Source organism: Podarcis erhardii (assembly GCF_964252035.2).
Source record: "Podarcis erhardii genome assembly, chromosome: 11".
Taxonomy (NCBI): domain Eukaryota; kingdom Metazoa; phylum Chordata; class Lepidosauria; order Squamata; family Lacertidae; genus Podarcis; species Podarcis erhardii.
In genome coordinates this window covers 4,331,636-4,353,022 of record NC_138501.1, presented here as the reverse complement: position 1 = coordinate 4,353,022, position 21,387 = coordinate 4,331,636, and the positions used below count along the sequence as shown (strand labels likewise).

The 21,387-nt window shown below is 42.6% G+C and overlaps 1 protein-coding gene across 2 annotated transcripts in view; it reads left to right on the top strand.

The window, feature by feature from the left end:
• The window catches only part of LOC309352511 (guanine nucleotide-binding protein G(q) subunit alpha), a 91,545-nt gene that overhangs the window by 34,278 nt on the left and 35,880 nt on the right, over positions 1-21,387 (top strand). For both annotated transcript variants that reach the window (XM_081881065.1, XM_081881066.1), the window contains exon 2: positions 3,007-3,191. In XM_081881065.1, coding sequence (XP_081737191.1) covers positions 3,007-3,191 — 185 coding nt within the window. The remainder of the gene's footprint in view (positions 1-3,006; positions 3,192-21,387) is intronic.

Below are 21,387 nucleotides of genomic sequence, written 5' to 3'. Positions count from 1 at the left end.
CAGGTAACAGATTTGTCTGTAATGTCTTGGTGAGTTACAGGACATATAACAGAGAGCCATATAACTCATTACAGTGGTACCTCGTGTTACGTACTTAATCTGTTCCGGAGGTCCGTTCGTAACCGGAAACCGCTTGTAACATGAGGCGCGCTTTCTCTAATGGCGCCTCCGGCTGCTGCTGCGCCACGGGAACACGACTTCCTCTCGCATCTCGGGGCAAAGTTCACAACAAGGGGCATCTACTTCCGAGTTAGTGGAGCGCGTAACCCGAAGCATTTGTAAGGGGGACGGTACTTAACACGAGGTATCACTGTACATGTGCCTAGTGACACTCTTCAATTTTCTCCTCTGAAAGACTGCCCCTCTTCCCAGTTCTTCTGTACTGCTAATTTTTTTAGAAGCACAGAAGGATTTCAGAGCTGTGCATAACAGAGTGTTAGGGGGAGGTTGCAGGATATGAAGCTCATGAGCTTTGTTTTAGGTCACTGATCATACCTTCTAATTGCAAACTTGGGGTCTGGAAATGAAATGGATGCACCCCAAAATAAGAATATGCTTTCTATATACTTGGGGATTCCCTTGGTAAAACAGAAGCATGGAGCACCCAGAAAGAAGTCACAAAGATGAAGGCTACTGGTCTTTCCTCTTGCTCTACTGGTATCGGGGAGAGACACACCCAGAAGTGACCCTAATGGATATTCAGAAGATTATGCTATTAATTAAGAAAAAGGAAATTCTCTTTATATAAGATGCTCTGCTTATATAACCTCAACAGGAAGTAGCCAGAGTGATTCCTTTGTGCAGCAAGGGGGTGGATATCAAAAGGAACAGTTAGGCAGGGGAAGGAAAGGGGCCTTCCTGTTGAGTCAATATTTGGAAGAGGAAGATGCAGAAAGGATTGTCATCACCTTCTTCCAGGAACTGTCATCTCAAAAGGAGCAGGACTTATACCAGTAGATTGGGGGGGGGGGAGGGAGAGATGATAAAATATTAATTCCAGAAATAAGTGCAGTTCATAGGAGGGAACAGGATGCCACCAATTATTTGGAGTGAAGCCCATCAATTACTGTGGAGACCCATGCAGCCGAGCTGCCATTTTCTGGTGTACATACCGTACAGCTTTTAGAGAGTCAGTGGAAGTATTTGAAGAGTTCCAAATTCAGTCACATTCAGGGGTTCCTGCCAATTTTTTAAAAATAAAATTCTTTTAAATCTGCCTTGCAAGTTTGTATGTACAGTGGTGCCTCGCAAGACGAAAATAATTCGTTCCGCGAGTCTCTTCGTCTTGCGTTTTTTTTGTCTTGCGAAGGACCCCTGTTAGCGGCTTAGCGGATTAGTGCTATTAGCGGATTAGCGGCTATTAGCGACTTAGCGGCTTAGAAAAAGGGGGGGAGGAAGCGAAAAAGCTCGCAAGACTCGCAAGATGTTTTCGTCTTGCGAAGCAAGCCCATAGGGAAATTCGTCTTGCGAAGCGCCTCAAAAAACGGAAAACCCTTTCGTCTAGCGGGTTTTTCGTCTTGCGAGGCATTCGTCTTGCGGGGCACCACTGTACACATTATTGTGCGTGCTTTCTCCTCCCACACCCCCCCTTGCATTTTGGCTATTACATGGAAACTCAAATATATTATAGTCCACTGTTCCTCAACCTTGGATCCCCAGCAGTTATTGGACTACAATTCCCATCATCCCTGACCATTGGTGAAACTGGCTGGAAATGATGGGAGTTGTATTCCAACACACAGGGTTCAGTTAACACATATTCTTATAGTGCTAAGTGTCATGTTGTTAAAAACTAAACAGGAGGTAAGATTTAACCAGTAACTTCCACATGAAATTTCCCATATGCTAAGCTTTGCACCAGAGGCCCTTCTTTGGCTTCCACTTCTATTGAAAATAGGCTGACAGTTACTGAGGAAAGAACCTTCTCAGTCTGATCACTGGGCTGAGTGGTATAAATCTTAAGACTTATTTATTCACTCAGATATTCAATTTATTTTTTTAGCTGCTGATTTTTTTGTTTTTGTTTTTTGTGTTGGGATTGTATGATGTTCTGCTGTTTCTTTTTAAAGCAAATGTTTGATAATGATTTTTTAAAAAAAAAAATGTTGCACTTCTTTGAAAACCCCAGGATGATGTCAGGATCTGGAAGTTCAAGTGTCTTATCCTTCCTAATTCTTGAAGTTGTCCAGTATTTTATAAAATAGACACTTTGCATCTTTTCTCAACTTTCGCGGTGATACTGTGCCACATACAATGTGTGTGTTTGTCATGGAGGAAATGCAAAGCTTCATAAGTGACCTTATTTTCTGAATAATTCAGGAATTTCAATTTAGCAAAACTTCAAAACCAAATTCGAGAAGTTTGAAAATTGCTAGGAGAGGATAATGAATATAATATATTTTTAAATGATTTTGGATCTGAAACTGGGTTTCATAAGTAAGTACTGTGTCATAATACTACCTAGCTGATGTAGCTAATTGCTTGAATATTGATGGATGGTAATGTTGCCCAATGGCAAGGAAATGTATTTGTAGAACTAGTTCTTACATTGTGTGTAAAAGTGTTTAATCATAAGTTTATTGTGTCTATGCATTTTCAAGCAGTGATTGAGGAATAACAATAACAACAACAGTGTTAGAGTTGAATTAATACATGAACCCAAAACGGTTGTACAGTGGTACCTCGGGTTAAGAACTTAATTCGTTCTGGAGGTCCGTTCTTAACCTGAAACTGTTCTTAACCTGAATCACCACTTTAGCTAATGGGGCCTCCTGCTGCCGCCGCTCCACCGGAGCATGATTTCTGTTCTCATCCTGAAGCAAAGTTCTTAACCCAAGGTAATATTTCTGGGTTAGCGGAGTGTGTAACCTGAAGCGTATGTAACCCAAGGTACTACTGTAATAGGGAATAAAGTTTGCTTTAACTGGACAAATGAAGTTGTGCGGCTGCTGCATTTTCTTCAGATATTGTAGTCTAACGATGCATCTGTATTTGATTATTTTTCAGGTACAGGAGAAAGTGGCAAGAGCACATTTATCAAACAGATGAGAATCATCCATGGTTCTGGATACTCTGATGAGGACAAAAGGGGCTTCACAAAGCTTGTGTATCAGAATATATTCACAGCAATGCAGTCTATGATCAGAGCTATGGATACACTCAGAATCCCATACAGCTATGAACATAATAAGGTAAGCTGTCAGTTTAAATATGGATCAGAACTTTTTCCAGCTTTACTTCTGAAATCACATCAGATGGCTTTGACTTTGTGTATCTGCTTTAGCCATTTCTGGAGAGGGAAAAGAGTGCCGTTTTTAAAGACAGCACAACAGAAAACTAAGCACTGGTATTTCTCCACTTTGTCACAGAAGGTGGTAGAAAGGTATCTACAGCTGATATCCAGTATAGGTAGAGATGACTACTGTGGATGTGGTTTGCCAGACCTGTTTCTCTAGCCTAGTTTAACTGTAACAGGTGATAAACCTACTTGTGCTGAACCACCACCACATTACAAGTAGGAACTATGACAAGTATTCCTCTCTCCTAATAGAAAACTAGCAAATTAGCGACTAGAGTTCTAGCCTAGTTCTCACTGATCTGCTTGTTGTTCTATGTGGAAGGAATATCCTTGCATGGAAGAATTTTCAGTGCTGTGAGCTCACTGCTACCTGAATCGGTGTAGCCAAATACAGAAATGGCCCTTCAAAGTGCAGCCATTCTTGATGTTGTGATGTAAGAACATGATGTTGCCTGTTCTGCCTTTCCTGAGCCATGGATGGATCCTGCTTTTGTGCAGAGTGCGCTCATTGATAACTTAACTTGGGTTGATGTAAAGCTGGACATAGAAATTGATTAGAATAGATGCATGGAGGGAAAACTTTGACTTGATTGTGTTTATGCACCTTGAAATTATGCAGCCTCTTTAACCTTGGGCCCCCAGATGTTGTTGAACTACAACTCCTGTCAGCTCCAGCTGTGCTAGGGTACACTTGGAAATGTGTTTTTGTCTGATTTATACTGCACACCGGAGACTTGCAGACATGAACCTTCCCCCCTTGGTTCACAGCACAATATTGATACTTTAAAAAACTTCCGCAGCATTTTTTTCTGAGAGAGGTAGTAGAATCCTAATGTCAAAAGGTACTGGAGCTTTGTGTGCATATAATAGATAGGAAATTAATTTCTCTCGTCGATGTGGAAAGGTCTGAATTTGCTAACCAGTTTTGTGCAAGAATTAATGTGACTGACATTAATATGATTGTATCACAACCCTTAGGAAACGTTCAGGTATCTATAGAGTTTTTTATTACATCAAAATGAAATGTGGGAGAAAAATCCAATAAGAACATATGGTTTTTCTCCAATTAGCAATATAGCGAAGTTAAATGGTTATCATTTAAATTTAGGTGTCTGTTATTATACGTTTCACAAGGATTATGTAAAACTTTAAAAAATCAGTACTTTTTGAGATTATAGTCAATACTGTCAAGAGCCCACTATATATATATATATTTGTGCACTTGTATTTTCAAATATTTCAGTTTATTTTCTGCTAGAGGACATCTAGTAGGGGACGCAGGTGCCACTGTGGTCTAAACCACTGAGCCTCTTGGACTTGCCAATCAGAAGGTCGGCAGTTTGAATCCCTGCCATGGGGTGAGCTCCTGTTGCTCGGTCCCAGCTCCTGCCAACCTAGCAGTTTGAAAACATGCCCAAAAGTGCAAGTAGATAAATAGGTACCGCTCTGGCGGGAAGGCAAATGGTGTTTCCTTGTGCCGCTCTGGTTTCGCCAGAAGCAGCTTAGTCCTGCTGGCCACATGACCTGGAAAAACAGTCTGCAGACAAATGCCGGCTTCTTTGGCCTATAGAGCAAGATGAGCACTGCAACCCCAGAGTCGTCTGTGACTGGACTTAACGGTCGGGGGTTCTTTACCTTTACCTTTTAAGAGGACATCTGGTTATTCAACACACCAGTCTTGGGGTAGGTAAGGGACAGTTGAACTATTTTCATGGCTGTGTGATTTGAGCAAGTAAAAAATAATCAGAAAAAACCATAACGTTCTCCTGCTATCTAACTAAAAAAAATATACTAGTGAGGTGATGCTTCTGGACAAAAGCAAGAACACAGCTGTGTGGGTGTGGTTATGATACTTGGAATTACGATGCTCTGCCATCGTTGGCTTTAGTGGAACTATGAGCCATGAACACATTTGCCATGTGGAACTCAGTTTAAATCCTTTGTCTTGGGTGCATATGGGGCTGTCTTAGACTTCCATGTTATGCTCATGTGGATGTCCAATTTGTATGAACCAGCTTCTCTAAAAAGTGTCACCAGTCTCGTGGAATTTGTGGGAAGTATGTGTACAGTACTGATATGGAGGCATCAGTTCACACAAATGCTGCCTTGGTGCAGGCATGACCAGTCTGTCCAGCCTGCTCATAGACCCCGCTCCTGAGGTCACCTGAGGATGTGTGAACTAGACTTTCGATACCACCTTAAGTTCTGAATTCCGATACTTTTTGTCTGTAGAATGACAACCATGAAAAATGCTGTTAGGGTCTCCTGTGATCACATTAATCAAAAACAGGACCTGAATTCACCAGGAAATGTGCTTTTGCTAAATATGTTCCGGGTGATATAAAAATGTAAATTTTACACAAAAAGTTGACTGAACATCCTAGTCTATTGGATAAGCAGAGGCAAAGTTATCTTAAAACCATTTCCTTTCTGCATCCATGTTTCTGAATCTCCTGGAAAATACAGGAAAGGCACTACCTAATCGCTTGAATCTCATATCAGGAAATTCTATCCATGCAGAGTTTCGTTTTTGCTTTAAAAGCAGCAGGGTATTTTTAGTAAGCCACTTCGTTTTTCTCATCAGTTTCAAAAAAACCACGCTCCTTTTTAAAGATTCTGCCAGGCTTGAAAAAGTGGCTTGGATTATTGAACATTTTCAATAAAACCAGGAATGTATTGGTGTCATATTAAATTAAATGTAAGCTTTAATTACTATAATAAATACTGTACACTCTTCCATTAATTGCAGCTTACAACTAGAACTCCTAAGTATGCTGTTGCTGTTGCTACTTTATTTTAAAAGTAAAGTTTTCATGAGTCATATTTGCAGCAGAGTCCTATGTATTCTTCCTCTGCAGTAAATCTTGCTGTGTTCCATGGGGTTTTCTCCTGAGTAAGTAGGTTTAGGATTGCAACCTTAGCATTGTATCCAATATTAGTCATTCTTAGAATACACCCATTGGATTAATCCAATGCTTGTTTAAAGTGAAGTGTGAATCAAGCTTGTGTTTGTATGAGGAAGGAATAGGAAACCTGTGGTCCTCCAGATGTTGCTGTATTCCAGCCCCTTTCCGCCATGCAGCCAGTATCAGAAATGATAAGGAATGAACCACAGGTCCCTTATCCCTGATGAAGAAAGAGGTAGAATGTGACTAGTTAACTAAGGGGTGTCTAACCTTTGGCTCTTGAAATGTTGCTGGACTACATCCCTGACTATTGTCCATGTTGGTTGGGACTGACAGAATGTAAAGTCCAACACCTGGAGCACCGTGGATTAGCCTCCCCTGAGTTAACTGAACACTGCTATTGGTGTTAGTGTGATGCTGGGAGAGCTTAGTGATACATGCCTTTTAGTGGAAAGATGTTCTGATCTGCTTCTTAATCCTCATTACCAGAGGCTAAACAGAGTCTGATGCAATATTGAAAACGGTAAAGGGGAAAGATCTGTAGCATTGCTTAAATCTGGGTCTTAATGAAGCGTACAGCTACTTTTGCCTTCTCACAGACAGCCACAGTCCCCAGTGTGTTGCCTCATAGTACTTGTTCGATGTACTCGTGTTATTTCTCGTGGGACTGGAAATTGCTTGTTTTATGGACATCTTCATGATCTTGTGAGATGTTTGTTCATAAATGGATGAGGATGGAGCCAGAATTCTGCAAAGGCAGTAGTTTGGTTTCCATGTGTGATCAGGAATCTATTCCTGATCATGGTGATGCATGATCACTGCACTTCACAAGAAATTGGTGTATGTGTCCCTTACGTTATGCCAGGTGGAAGAAGTAGGATGGTTTTTAGCTAAATAGACCAATCAGTGCAATAACTGAAAGCACAGCTTTAGGGTATCTTGCTCTCAGCATTGATTAGCTGATGGGTCCCAGGAGGGAGTCCCATTGAAGTTGTCTGACACCAGTAATTAACAGGCAGCACTGCCTTTCTGGACAGGAAGAGCTTAGGATCCCTTCTGCCAGCGGGAGAGGGGACAACTGTTTTTGAACAAATTATATCACAAGCTCTTCCATTTTTAACAAAAGTGTAGCTCAGATTTGGACTAGGCTCCTTGAAGGTTATATACTGGGTATTTTCACTTCGCTGCTTTTCAAGTGGTGCATTAATTTTGCTGCACTCTCTGTTTCTGGTTTAAGTTAGGCATGTTCACTTGGAGAAATACGGTAGCAGAAATTACACAAGACTCCTTCAAGGTCCACTTGGAACAGGAGCCTGTGGAATACTAAACAAGCCTTTTAACAGCTTTTCACACCTGCAGGGCTCATTTTCTAATCTCTCAGTCTGCACCCTGGACAGCTCATAGCTATGCAGAAGCAAAGCTGGCTTCCAGACCACCTTGTGCAGTTACTTTAATAATAGGTCTTTTGACAAAGAAAACAAAATAGAAACACAATTTTTGTGCATACATCTTAAGGAAATATGTCTCGATAACCTACCATTTAGGGAATGGAAGTATGTGCAAGCCACCAGAAGACTAGTAACTTGTAGAAGCAGTAGGTGTTTTGATGCCTAAAATATTTAGGGCTCTGTCCTCTGCCACACAGGTGCCTCCTCTTATCTAAACCTTTCATCAAGAAAACATGGGCTCTCTTTTCAGAAAATGTATGCAGCTATATCCCTATAAATCTAAACAATTTTCAGGTATGTAATTCAAACTTTGAACATGTTCTGTGATAGAGAAGCCATGAGTTAGTTATCTTGCATATAATTATTTAAATATGTGCAAATGGGGGATGGGTGGAATTCAAAAGGTATTGAAGCAAAGCTAGTTTTATAGAGGATGCTTGTTTGGCCATCATCCCTCTTTAGTCTACGAGATTCTTCCCCATGTTTGCAAGCCATTGTCAAAGAAATGATTCTCAGAAGTTTCAGCTAATCAATGAAATGTTCCTCTTTTTAATTACACAATTTTGTGCCCTTTAAAATTATTGGTTGCACTAAAGACACCCACTATATATTAAATAAAATAACTTCAAGGAAATCAGGATGGTGGTATGATTAAAGGCACTTCTAACAATGATGTGAATTAAGTATCCTATTAAATAAAGAAATCAGTTCTGTTTGTTCATGCAGTGAAAAGAAACTTCAAAGAATTTTAATTGTAGGATTACTGCCAGTAAAAGTCTATTCACAGCTGATTTTGACAAAATAGTTTCACATGTACACACTCTCGTACATGTGCTTTGGAATTAGTTTTGTCAAGGAAAAGCCTCCTGTTAGTTGGCAAATGAAATGGTTATTGAATGAGAAGCTCATTGGAAATTAAGGAGCTGACACTTCGGCTTTTGTGATAACTGTTTTTGTCCTGTCCACAGTGTGGTTTAAATTATAATCAGCAAATGCAACATTGACTGTCTCTTGAAGCAATATTGTTTCCCTCCATCAAGAGGCCTCTTAAATAAGTCATTTTAAGAAAGCAAAAAGCTTTGCCATATTTGTGTTTTCTTCTGTCCCTTCCCAGAAATAAATATATAGGATATGCATAGCCTAGTTTGCTCCTTGTATTCAGCCAAATTTAGACGCACATCCTCTTGCAGTCTTCCTGTAGAGCTTCCTATTTTACTTGAACATTGATGATACTGTGTGATTCAGCAATGTGTGTGGTGGTTGCCCATTAGACAACAGATAAAGCTAAAACAACAGTGTTTATAAGGGTCCTTTACTGAAACCAATTTGTTTCATACTATTTAGACTAAATAACCCAGTATGTGTAAGCCATACATATCACAGGATATGTATGACTTTAATCAAGTTGTGTGTGTGGCTGTGTGTTGGGGGGGGGGCGGTGTTCCTGCCTCTTCGCAAACTGTAAAGGAACAGTGTCTAGAATATACCTCAGTCAGTCATGCAACCTGCTATTTTGGAGGAACATTATTCGCTTTCAGCACTGCCTTCAACAAGAAAAGAGACCTTGCTTTTCACTCTTGTTGAAATTCTGTGGATAATTTTGTCCCTCTGATTTGTGTACTGTTACAGTTGCATGAGGGGCCTGGTTGTCACTGTGGGTTAAACCACATGACCCGGAAGCTATACGCCGGCTCCCTCGGCCACTAAAGCGAGATGAGCCCCGCAACCCCAGAGTCGGTCACGACTGGATCTAATGGTCAGGGGTCCCTTTACCTTACAGTTGCTTGACCAGGTGCATGCACTAGGGAGATGCCACTCCATGTTTGCTGGCTGGCCCCCATTTTATCATCTGTTCAGCCAGCTAGGGTTACCGGACGATGTGTGGTAAGAGGCTACTGGACTAGATAGTTGGTCTGATCCAGCAGAACTCTTCACATGTTCTTCTGCTTCATGTTTAGGGAAAAGATTGTAGCTCAGTGGTAGAACACATGCTTTGCATGCAGAAGGCCCCGGGTTCAATCTCCGGCCTCTCCAGGTAGGGCTGGAATAGACCACTGGAGCCGCTGCTGGTCAGTGTAGACAGTACTGAGACAGATGGTCCTTTGGGTCTTACTCAGTGCAAGGCAGCTTCCTCTGTCTGTTGTACTTCTTATTCATATTCAGCCTAATACATAAATGGGATTTGTCAAACATTCCGTAAAGTATGAAGGTAAAAATTAAATGTAAGGAGAGTTCACATGCTAAGAAAATACTAGGAGATCCGGATAATCCTGTGAGTACAGAATGAAGTATTCTTTCTGCAAGTGCATGTTCCCAATGCCATGCTTACTTGGATAACTCAAATGCATTGAGGAGAATGTTGGGTAAAGGGGTACTTAATCTTTCTCCCATGGCCACATGCTCTCAAATTGCTGGAGAACCACAGCGCCAACCTGTAGCTGTGGAGACTGGTACCAAAGTGACCTCTCAGGGTCGCAAGCCTGGGCATTGTGTATGGAGGTCCTGGGCTGCCCAGAAGACCCCCTCCCCTCTGCCTTGTTGATGTAGTTCAAAGGAAACCAGAGCAATACATTTGGCACCAGCTTGGCTGCAGGAGTTGCCAGAAGGAGGTACACACGATACCATCCAACCATCTTAGGGACTCTATTTTGGATTGTGCTGGGTTCTGAGCATTTGAGACCAATTGGCTACCCTCACCTGATTTAGCCAGCGGCTGCCGGCCAGTCAAAACCATTTCCCAAAGTGTGGGCACTGTTGCATGATGACAGCTTCTAGGATCCACAGGTGAGGACTGAGTGCAGGGTGGGGACCAAAGTAGATTATCTACCCCAGAAGGAGCATGCTCTGTCCCCCACCAGAAATACTAATGTTCCCCTAACACCCCAAGCTCCCCGTAAAGGTAAAGTTACCCCCTGACCATTAGGTCCAGTCGCGGATGACTCTGGGGTTGCGGCACTCATCTCGCTTTAGTGGCCAAGGGAGCCGGCGTACAGCTTCCGGGTCATGTGGCCAGCATGACTAAGCCACTTCTGGCGAACCAGAGCAGCGCACAGAAACGCCGTTTACCTTCCCGCCGGAGCGGCACCTACCGTATTTTTCCTTCTATAACACGCAGATTTTTTCTTCTAAAAAGGAAGGGGAAATGTCTGTGCATGTTATTGAGCGAATGTGTGGTCCCTGGAGCCAAATGGTGCGAGGGGAGGCAAAAAAAAGCAGGCAAAAATCAAATTGCGCGTCTCGGAGAAGGGAACCCTGAAAAGAGGAAGCGGCTGCTTTCCTGCATTCTGCCTCAGGGTCTTACTGCCCAACCACCTCTGTTTCCTTGCTGTGTTTGCTCAAACGGAACAAAGAGCAGGGAAAGCCCCTCCCCTCCAGGCAAGCAGAGGGGAAAACATGCAGGAGGGAGAGAGAGAGAGAGAGAGCGCGCGAGCCGGCTGGCTTGGGTGGGTAGGTGAGGGAAAACTTTTGCCTTCCTTTTCTCCCTCCCTGTTATACCCCTCTCCTGCATTCTTAGCCAGCTGCTTCTCTGCACACCCCTCTCGTGCTCCTTGTCCGTTCTGTATTTTTCCTTCCCTCCCCACTTAAAATGTGGTTAAAAAGCATGGATCCACATGGATCCTCAGGATCTTTGCATTGGGTCACCCCAAATTCACCATAAGATCACATAGCATGTCCATGGCTACAGCCTGCCCCCCAAAAATCACGCACCCACTGTTGCCTGGGGCTGCAATGGTGCAAAAATGTGGTTAAAAAGCATGGATCCACATGGATCCTCAGGATCTTTGCATTGGGTCAGCCCAAATTCACCATCAGAGCACATAGCATGTCCATGGCTACAGCCTGCCCCCCCAAAATCACGCACCCACTGTTGCCTGGGGCTGCAATGGTGCAAAAACGTGGTTAAAAAGCATGGATCTACATGGATCCTCAGGATCTTTGCATTAGGTCACCCCAAATTCACCCTCAGATCACATAGCATGTCCATGGCTACAGCCTGCCCCCCCCCCCAATCACACACCCACTGTTGCCTGGGGCTGCAATGGTGCAAAAACGTGGTTACAAACCATGGATGCACAGGGATTCTCAGGATTTTTGCATTGGGTCATCCCAAATTCACCATCAGATCACATGTCTGTGGCCACAGCATGAAGCACAAAAATGATACAGCCACTGTTTCATTCAGAATGTTTTTTCCCTTGTTTTCCTCCTCTAAAAATGATGTGCGTGTTATGGTCAGGTGCGTGTTATAGAGCGAAAAATACGGTATTTATCTACTTGCACTTTGATGTGCTTTTGAACTGCTAGGTTGGCAGGTGCTGGGACCGAGCAACGGGAGCTCACTCCGTCACGGGGTTTTGAACTGCCGACCTTCTGATCGGCAGGTCCTAGGCTCTGTGGTTTAACCCACAGTGCCACCCGCGTCCCTTTTAAGCTCCCCATAGGTACCATTAATTTTAGTGATTTGACTATATGCTTTGGGATCATGCAGTAATGTCAGTAGGAGGGAGGCTACAGCTGCACTGCTTTTCTTTAACTACACTAGAGCTGCAGTGACGAAAATAAGTGAGCTGGAATTTGCAAATGAGAATGATAGAAGTGCATTTTCACTTTCACTTTTCTGCGCTTAGTTGCAGATGGGGCTGGGTGACACCTGGTTTTAGTGATATATCACCAGCTAAACACTGTGATAAATCGATATGTCACGATATCTGAAATAAGGAAGGAACGATGCAGAAGCGAACAGGACAATGTCCTGTATGTGCTAGGAAACATGTTTCTGTATGTGTGTCCCACCAAATAGCTGATTGCTGCTATTGCTGTTGTTTTGTTAGTGCTATTGCATGTGCAGCTCAATTGGGGTCAGTGTTTTTTCTTTCCTTTCTTCTACACCTCCCAACACTCTTGTTCTCTTTTTATGTAAGGTCTCCTAGAATCTAGATGAGCTCTATTCTTTATAAGGAAACAAAAAAGTAGTGTTTTAAACTGAAGTTATCCAACACAGCCTAGACTGCAGGAACTTAAAATAGGAACCCTCCCCTTTTCCTCTCCTTGCCTTCTTTGAATGTAATGCAAGGAACAGCTGCAGAACTATCACACACAGTGGATTGAAATTATTAAAAATGCATGTATAAATTCCTCCAACATTGTGAAGAGCACACGCCTAAAACCAGTTCCCGTTGACACACATGAAGAATGTTGTTCCTCCAGATTTGGAAGGCTGTCAACCTTCTTGTGTTATGTGACTTGGCTAAATTCAGACTGCAAGCCCTCCTTGTATGGTTGTACCAGGGCAGGGTCTGCAGAACTAGCACAGCCAGTTTCTCACAGAGGAATTAAGTAGCTCAAGAATAAATTAAGATATCTGTTTTTATCATTATCCCACACAATCCAATTCACGCTGAGCTATGAATTCTCTCCTCCCCTTCAATTTCTCTTTCAAAATACTAGGAAATGGACAGTGGGTTATATAGGTGTCCCTAATGTTGGGTTGCCATAAGTCCGTTCTGCTTGGGTGCTCTGCCCATGCAATCCCCAATAGTTAGAACTGGGATGCAGTGTGGTGTTGGTTGGCTGTGTCTAGAGTCCCAAAGCAAGATACTTGGAACAGAAGTGTTAGCAGTGAGCTTAAGTTCAGGTTGCTCACTTTTTGTGCAAAGCATCCTTACAACAAAGTTCCCCACAAAAGAACTTACCCTTGTGCATGAGATAAGGCCTGAGAGATACAACCCTATGCTGCACACCCCGTAGTCTGAACCAGGGATGCCAGCTTGAATAAAATGCCCACCCTGCATAATCGATCACATGGCATGGTGCATGTACACCATTTGAATGGCAGTGCCCATCAACTTGGGGTGGCTGCCCCCCTCAAATATTTTATTGGGGGGACGATGACGAAAGGACCTCAGCCCCTAGGAGTTGGCTTCTATGGTCTGAATTCTGATCTACTGGGTGATGTTATATATACCGCTGGCGGTGTGGTGCAATTGGATGCCAGCTTGTACCATATCCAATATTTTGGCTTTATTTGCGCATCACAGTAACCTAGACTAATCATGGTTTAGGAAGTACAGGCAGTGCTCTGGTGCATGTTTCCTAACTACTACTGCCCTTCTGTGCCATGAGCAGAATAAAATAAACCAGGAAGTCTTAGCTTAGCATTGTGTCCAAACCAGGGATTGTGGTTTGTTTCTCTCTAAGAAGCCACAATAACTAGTCGACCTGAAACCATGATTTGCTGTTGGCTTGCTAATTGTGCTTGGTTATGAAAAAACAAGCCATGGTCCCTGCTTTGGATATAATATAATATCATATGAAGCCAAATCTTCCTGGTTTGCTTAATTCACCAATAAAGAACATAGATTCCTCCTGTTGATTCTAGAGCTGTACAGCGATACTGACACGAGAGTCAGAGTGGGCCTAAATGACTGTTTGTCTCAATCTTTCAAGTGGTGTAAAACAAGGCTGCATTTTAGCCTCCACACTTTTCAACTTTTACATCAACGACATAGTCCCACATTTAGCCCAAGCTCACGTTCCCTCTTCAGTACTTAAAAACAGGAAGGTGTTCTGCCTGCTGTATGCGGATGATATAGTCCTTCTTTCTCTTTCCCGTCTGGGCCTTAAAAACTTCCTGGAGGCTCTCAGTTCATATTGTAAACAAGAAGACCCCCTGGTTAACCACTCCAAATCATGGTCTTCTGAAAATGTAGCCCCCACTATAAACGGATGCTTGAGCACCATGATTGCAAACCCATGTTTTCAAATATCTTGGCGTCCTTTTTAATGAAACATTGACTTATAAGTGGCACATCAAGGTGCTGAAAACCAGAGTGCAGAGAGAGATTGGGGCTCTGATGAAGATTTACTTCACAAAGGGTGGAAAACAGTTTGAGCCCGTGCTAAAAATATTTGGCAGTAAAGCGATCCCTCAAATGCTTTATGGAGTTGAAATCTGGGACGAGGATAAGAATGCTATCAAAGGGTTAGAAATGGTGTAAAACCAATTTTGACTGTTTCCCCTACACATGGGAACAGCAGCTGTACTCTTATGCATGGAAGCTAGATGGCCAACATTAACTGCAAGAGCTAATTGCACCAGATTTAATTACCTGAAAAGACTGTCCTCCATGCCTTGCGAGCACTTGCCAGCCCTGTACTATGCGGAATTGGAGAACAGCCAATGGTGGAATCTAACACCCAACATTACTTGAACTCTTATTATTTCCGTAAGGTAGAGGAGATTACATCCACAGACAAACACCAACTAAGTGATTGGTGCCACTGGACAGAATTGCTACATGATCTGCAAGCGATTAAATCCTCTAAATGCTCTGCTTGGTTCCCCCTTCTAAAAATTGTCCGTTTTAGAGCCAGTTACCTGTCAAATCTCTGGCTCGCTAAGATTCACTTTTACTGGGCTGTGTTTTCAGACTGTGCCCTCCAGCATCCTAAAAAGACTCTGTATATGTGGGCACCTGCAGGTGGAAGACATCTTGCACTATTTACTATATTGCCCACCCAGGAGGCGATTTCTCACCTTACCATCTGTACAGGAAAAATGTCTCTCCCAGCAGAGAAGGTCCTATGGCTTCTTAGTGATGTAAATGCTTCAGTGACTCATAAAATTGCCCTGTTTGGCGGCCAAAAAAGAAAACCCTGGACAATATAGCAGTGAACTGTAAGGAAGACACAGAGATCTAAATAGAGACTATTATTTGTGGCGCAACACCACTTTTGTTTGTATTTTGTTTTTGTTTTTTTTAGATTTAGATTTTATTTAGATTTGTCATGGCCAGTGGCTAGAACGATAAAGTTATTTGGATTGGATGGAATATATTTCAGTCTGTTTACTAATCTTGTCACATTTAGAATTGATGCACTTTTCTGAGGGCTGTGGTTCACTAATCCAATATTGTCAAGCACTTATATGAGTGTGCTTTCTACAAGTGTGTGTTTATGCTTTCTGTCTCTCACAAAGCAAAATTGTGTCCCAACACTACTCCAGCTAATTCCAGTTGAAAGATTGGCCACTTCACCTTGTTGAAACCTTGCGCAATATAGATTAACAACCTGATCCTATGCAGTATAACACTCACTGCGCTTTCTCCCAAGTACAATATGTATTACCGTCTTTACTCAAGTCTAATGCGCCATCGAGTCTAATGCTCACCTCAATTGTCAGAACCTTGAAACAACAACAACAAAAAGGATTTGCTGGTGAATATAATGCACATTGGCAAAAAGTGCACTCTTCACAACAATGAGTTTTTATTATGAATTCAATTTTCCAAAAAACCCACTATTATTTGATAAACTTACTAATACACTAAAAAATTAAATCTCAAAAATTTACTGCTATTTGTAATTAAATAAACAGTTTCCTTTATATCCTAAAATTTCAAGTGTATATACTGTTCTTTGGTGTTTCAATTACTAAAATACAGAACTAGGTGAAAGACTGTAACTTAATCTAGAACTTAATAATAACTGCAAGATGAAATTTTGGTCAACCCCTGTGCTTTGGGACTCCCTGCTTGTAGACATTAGGCAGCCACCATCACCCATCCTGGAAGTAGATGCTCCTGGTAGCAAACTTTGCCCCGGGATGCGAGCAGAAGTCGCACGCCGGCGGCAGCGGGCAGCCCCATTAGCAAAAGCACACCTCATGTTAAGAACAGACCTCCGGAACGAATTAAGTTCGTAACCAGAGGTACCACTGTACTGGGCATAGCCAGGCACTTGATTTGGGTACACCTGTTCTTAAGTTTGCTTTAAATGGTTTATTATGTTTAATTGTTTTTAGATATTTTAAACAGTTTTTAAATGAGGTATTTTTTATCTTATCTTTATGCTGGCTAGGTGTGATGGGAGTTGTTGCTCAACAACATCTGGCAGGTCACAGGTTCTCACCATCATGCCTATGTAACTGTAACCAACGTTAGAAATAGATAAGATCTGCACACTAATGTTTGTTTGTTTTTAAAAGTTTTTAAACAGTTTTCAGCAGAAAATAAAAGCCTGTGCTGGGGCAATGCATTATAACCCATTGTATTTTTTTTAATAAAAAAAGTATGATAAATTTGATATAAAAGTTAATTGACATGAACCCTTTCTCCCAACAGTGGCAAGTCTGCTTAAGCGACAAACTTAAGAACTGTGATTTATGCTGTGAAGGGACTATGTGGGTGCTATACTCAAGTTCTGCTTATGTAAGACTTCCAAAGAAGGGAGGCTGCCTGGTGGGAGTTGAAAGTTGGCTTTCTGTTTCAGCAGGCTTGCAGCGCTGTCAGTCACAGAGCAGCCTTTCTGCAACTGTTACTTAACATCTCCCGTTGGATTTCATTATGCCTTGGCCTGAATAAGACCGGGCTGCCTGTGTCTGCGTTGGACTGCCCTGCTTTTTCTTCATGCTTTTCAAGACTTGCTTACAAATGGTTGCTCGGAGTTGAGGGACAAGCTGTCCTCTAGCACTGGAGTGGAAGGAAGCCGCTTTGTGAGAGGTGGAGCTGGTCCTGTGTTCTGTGGACAGCAAGGCTTGGGAAAGTGGGTTGCAGATTCTTTGTGAAGTGCCTTGACCATCACCGCCTTGTAGCGGAGGCTTTTCTGGCCCTGGTGTCTTGTCCTTTTTTAACCTTTATCTTCATGCCTATCTATACCGTACTTTTCTCTCTATAACACACAGATTTTTTCTCCTAAAAAGTAATGGGAAATGTCTGTGCGTGTTATTGAGCGAATGTGTGGTCCCTGGAGCTGACTGTCCCGAGCACAGGGGCAAAAATCAGGCAAAAATCCAATCGCGCAAGAGAGGAAGCTGTTGCTTTCCTGCATTCTGTCTCAGGGTCTTACTGCCCACCCTCTCCTGTTTTGGTTGCTGTTTGCTCAAATGGAACAAAGAGCAGGCAAATCCCCTCCAGGCAACCCCTCCCCTCCAGGCAAGCAGAGGGGAAAGGAAAGGATCCGTTCTTCCTTCTAATTCCATTCCGTGCTCTGGTGCTGCTGCGTCCAGGGAAGCATTTTAGGGACTCGCAGGCAGCTGGAAAACATGCAGGTGGGAGAGAGAGAGAGAGAGAGAGAGAGAGAGAGAGAGAGAGGGCTGGCTTGGGTGGCTGGGTGGGGGAAAACTTTTGCCTTTCTTTCTGGGGCCACAATGGTGCAAAAACGTGGTTACAAAGCATGGATCCACATGGATCCTCCGGCTCTTTGCATTGGGTCATCCCAAATTCACCATCAGATCACATAGCATGTCCATGGCTACAGCCTGCACCAAAAAAATCACCCACCCACTGTTGCCTGGGGCCACAATGGTGCAAAAACGTGGTTACAAAGCACAGATCCACAGGGATTCTCAGGATTTTTGCATTGGGTCACCCCAAATTCACCATCAGATCACATGTCTGTGGCCGCAGCATGAGGCACAAAAATGATACATCCACTGTTTCTTCAGAATTTCCCCCTGCCTTGTTTTCCTCCTCTAAAAACGATGTGTGTGTTATGGTCAGGTGCGTGTTATAGAGCAAAAAATATGATATATATATATATATATATATATATATATATATATATATGTGTGTGTGTGTGTGTGTGTGTGTGTCTCTCTCTCTCTCTCTCTCTCTCTCTCTCTCTCTCTCTCTCTCTCCCCGGGATTTTGTTTTCTGTGGGCACCGTCAGGAGAGAATGATGGAGAAACAGAGCTTATGATTTTCAACTGTAATTGTTTTAAGAAATAATTAAATTAACACTTCTGCTGGCTGAGCTAACAGCTTGACTGAAAGGTGTATGCAAAAAAATTAGCCAGCATTTCCAGTTTTAAGCTAGCCAGGCTTTGAAGCCAACAAGTGTTTAAATACAACCAAATGTGGGATAAGTAACTGATACTTCCTAGGGCATGGTGGACTTTTCACTCACAAAAAATTACTTGTGTTGATAAGTTGTCTGTTCCCCAACCTGGTTTGGCTTTAGCTTCCATTCGCCCCAACCAGCTTGGGAAGTTAATGGAAGTTGTAGTACAAAGCATCTCCAGGCTGCTCTAAAATACGCTGCTTTTAAACAGTATGAAAATGGCACAACGTCTTTTCTTCAAATGAAGAAGAAGAAGAGTTTGGATTTGATATCCCGCTTTATCACTACCCGAAGGAGTCTCAAAGCGGCTAACATTCTCCTTTCCCTTCCTCCCCCCCAACAAACACTCTGTGACATGAGTGGGGCTGAGAGACTTCAGAGAAGTGGGACTGGCCCAAGGTCACCCAGCAGCTGCATGTGGAGGAGCGGAGACGCGAACCCGGTTCACCAGATTGCAAGACTACTGCTCTTAACCACTACACCACACTAGCTCTCACTACACCACACTACACTCTCACTGGCATGCCCCAGAGGTCTACCTGAATTGCTCAAAGCATTTCAGTTTTTCATATCAGCTTTTCAAGTTAAACATCTCCCCGGTTAATATGAACCCTCCCCAAAAAACCGCTGGCCCAGTCACAGATTTGAACAGCTGTTTTTTCCCATTCAGTGTTTCTAAAAGTTGGAGAACTTGTGTATCTCACCAAAGAGATTTTCTTTACTAAATTTCATACATATAGGGTAATTTTAATCTATTTTATAAGGAATGGAATGTACAGATTTTTAAATGGTAGAATACTTAAAAAAAAACCAACAACAACCTCTCTGCCATATGTATTAAGCTAAGGGAGTGTTTTTATAGTTTTCATTTTTCCTGCCTGCTGGGCGCTTACCTCTCCTTTGGTGAAACTTTTCCTCCTTGAATCCACTTCCTCCCCAGCCCAGGACAAGGGGGGTCAGAGCACCCAGAGTCTTATGATGCTCCCAGTCTTTTTAGCTATTCAACAGAGGGCCAAGCAGCAGGTGGCAGCAGACCTGTGTCTTTTTTCAACACAGGTCTGTACAGTGGTGCCCCGCAAGACGAACGCCTCGCAAGACGAAAAACCCACTAGACGAAAGGGTTTTCCGTTTTTGGAGGCGCTTCGCTAAACGAATTTCTCTATGGGGTTGCTTCACAAGACGAAAAAATATTGCGAGTTCCCGCATTTCCCCCCCGCTTTTTCCCGCCCTTTCCCTAAGCGCTAAGCCGCTTATCAGCTGTTCCGCTGATAAGCCGCTTCTCAGCTGATCGCTAAAAGCCGCTAGACCGCTAATAGCGCTAATCCGCTAAGCTGTCAATGGGCTTGCTTCGCAAGACGAAAAAACCGCTAGACGAAGAGAATCGCGGAACGGATTAATTTCGTCTTGCAAGGCACCACTGTATTAATAACACGTGACGCCAAGGGGCAGGGGCAGTTTAATGTCCTCTGAGCTCAGTTCTGGTTAGGGCATCAAGTTGAGAGAGAAATGGGAGATGGGTTGTGGTGGAGTGAAGTAGCAGGCAGGGGGGAGAGCTCAGCATCCCTGCAGCACACTGTTACAAGCAGGGTGGATTTGATTTAAATCACGATTTAAATCACTAGTCAGTAAGACTTGATTTAAATCATATTTTTTTACAGAAAGACTCATTCTTGCTAGTATAATCTTAATATTTACAACCAGATGAAGGTTTCATTTTTGGAATAATAAATTTCCAGAGCAGTTTTTACAGTTACATCAAAAATTACTGACTTGCACAATTACAGTGCTTCCTCGCGATACAAACTTAATTCGTTCTGGAGGTCCATTCTTAACCCGAAACCGTTCTTAACCTGAAGCACTGTCAGCTAGCCAGCTGCACGCGTTGCTGCACTCAGCAGAGATAACACTCCCGGCAGCCAGCCATAAATTCCTTTCTTTATTTCCTTCTGACAAGATTACATGCAGAATAAACAAAGTGATCCATCTCTCATGACATGTTGCTCTGACGGGTTTCTCTTTTCCAACCGTTTTCGTGGATCCCCCTCTCTCGGAAGCCCCCCTTCCTCCCTAGACTCACTATCCTCCTCTCTGTCTTCTGAGGACGACGAGCCAGTACTAATCAGTGGAGATCGTTCTCTGTATCCTCCCATTCTTTCCTCCCTCGCTGCCTGCAGTTCCCTGACAGGCACACTTTTGCTAATGGGGCCGCTGCGCGATTTCCATTCTCATCCTGGGGCAAAGTTCTCAACCCAAGGTACTACTTCTGGGTTAGCGGAGTTTGTAACCCAAAGTGTTTGTAACCCGAGGTACCACTGTATTACACAAAGATCCCAAGACCTGTGGAGTATTCTGCTCACAAGACTGCACTTTCATTTTTACTGCTTCACACTTGGCTACTTGTGCAGATCTATTCCACTCCAAACGATCTATTCATTGAACCTCTTGCAACTCAGCATTTAAGAGATATGGGGTTGATTCTGTGTATATAGATTTGCAAAGGAACAATGGGTTTAAATTATTTTCCTCAACTCTATATGTTTATTTTATAACATTTTTCCTGTGAAAAGTCATGTTATCTCTGCAGACACAAATTCACACTTTTGAGAACTGCAAAAACAAGCACCTGTGATAATATCATCTCGTTAGAAAAACTGCCCCAAATAATCTTACAGAAACCTCTGGAAGAGCATGACATTGTGAATGGATTAATGGAATTCATTTACCAAAACATTTAAACATTGCATATAAAGCCTCATGCTACATAATTAAAAGCAAATCTTTATTTCCTGGACTATACTGTAACTTAAATAGAAAACTATCTTTCGAAAGAATTTTCTTCCAAAAGCATTTTATTTTTTAAAAATCCAATTTAAAATTTTAAAAAATCTGATTTATT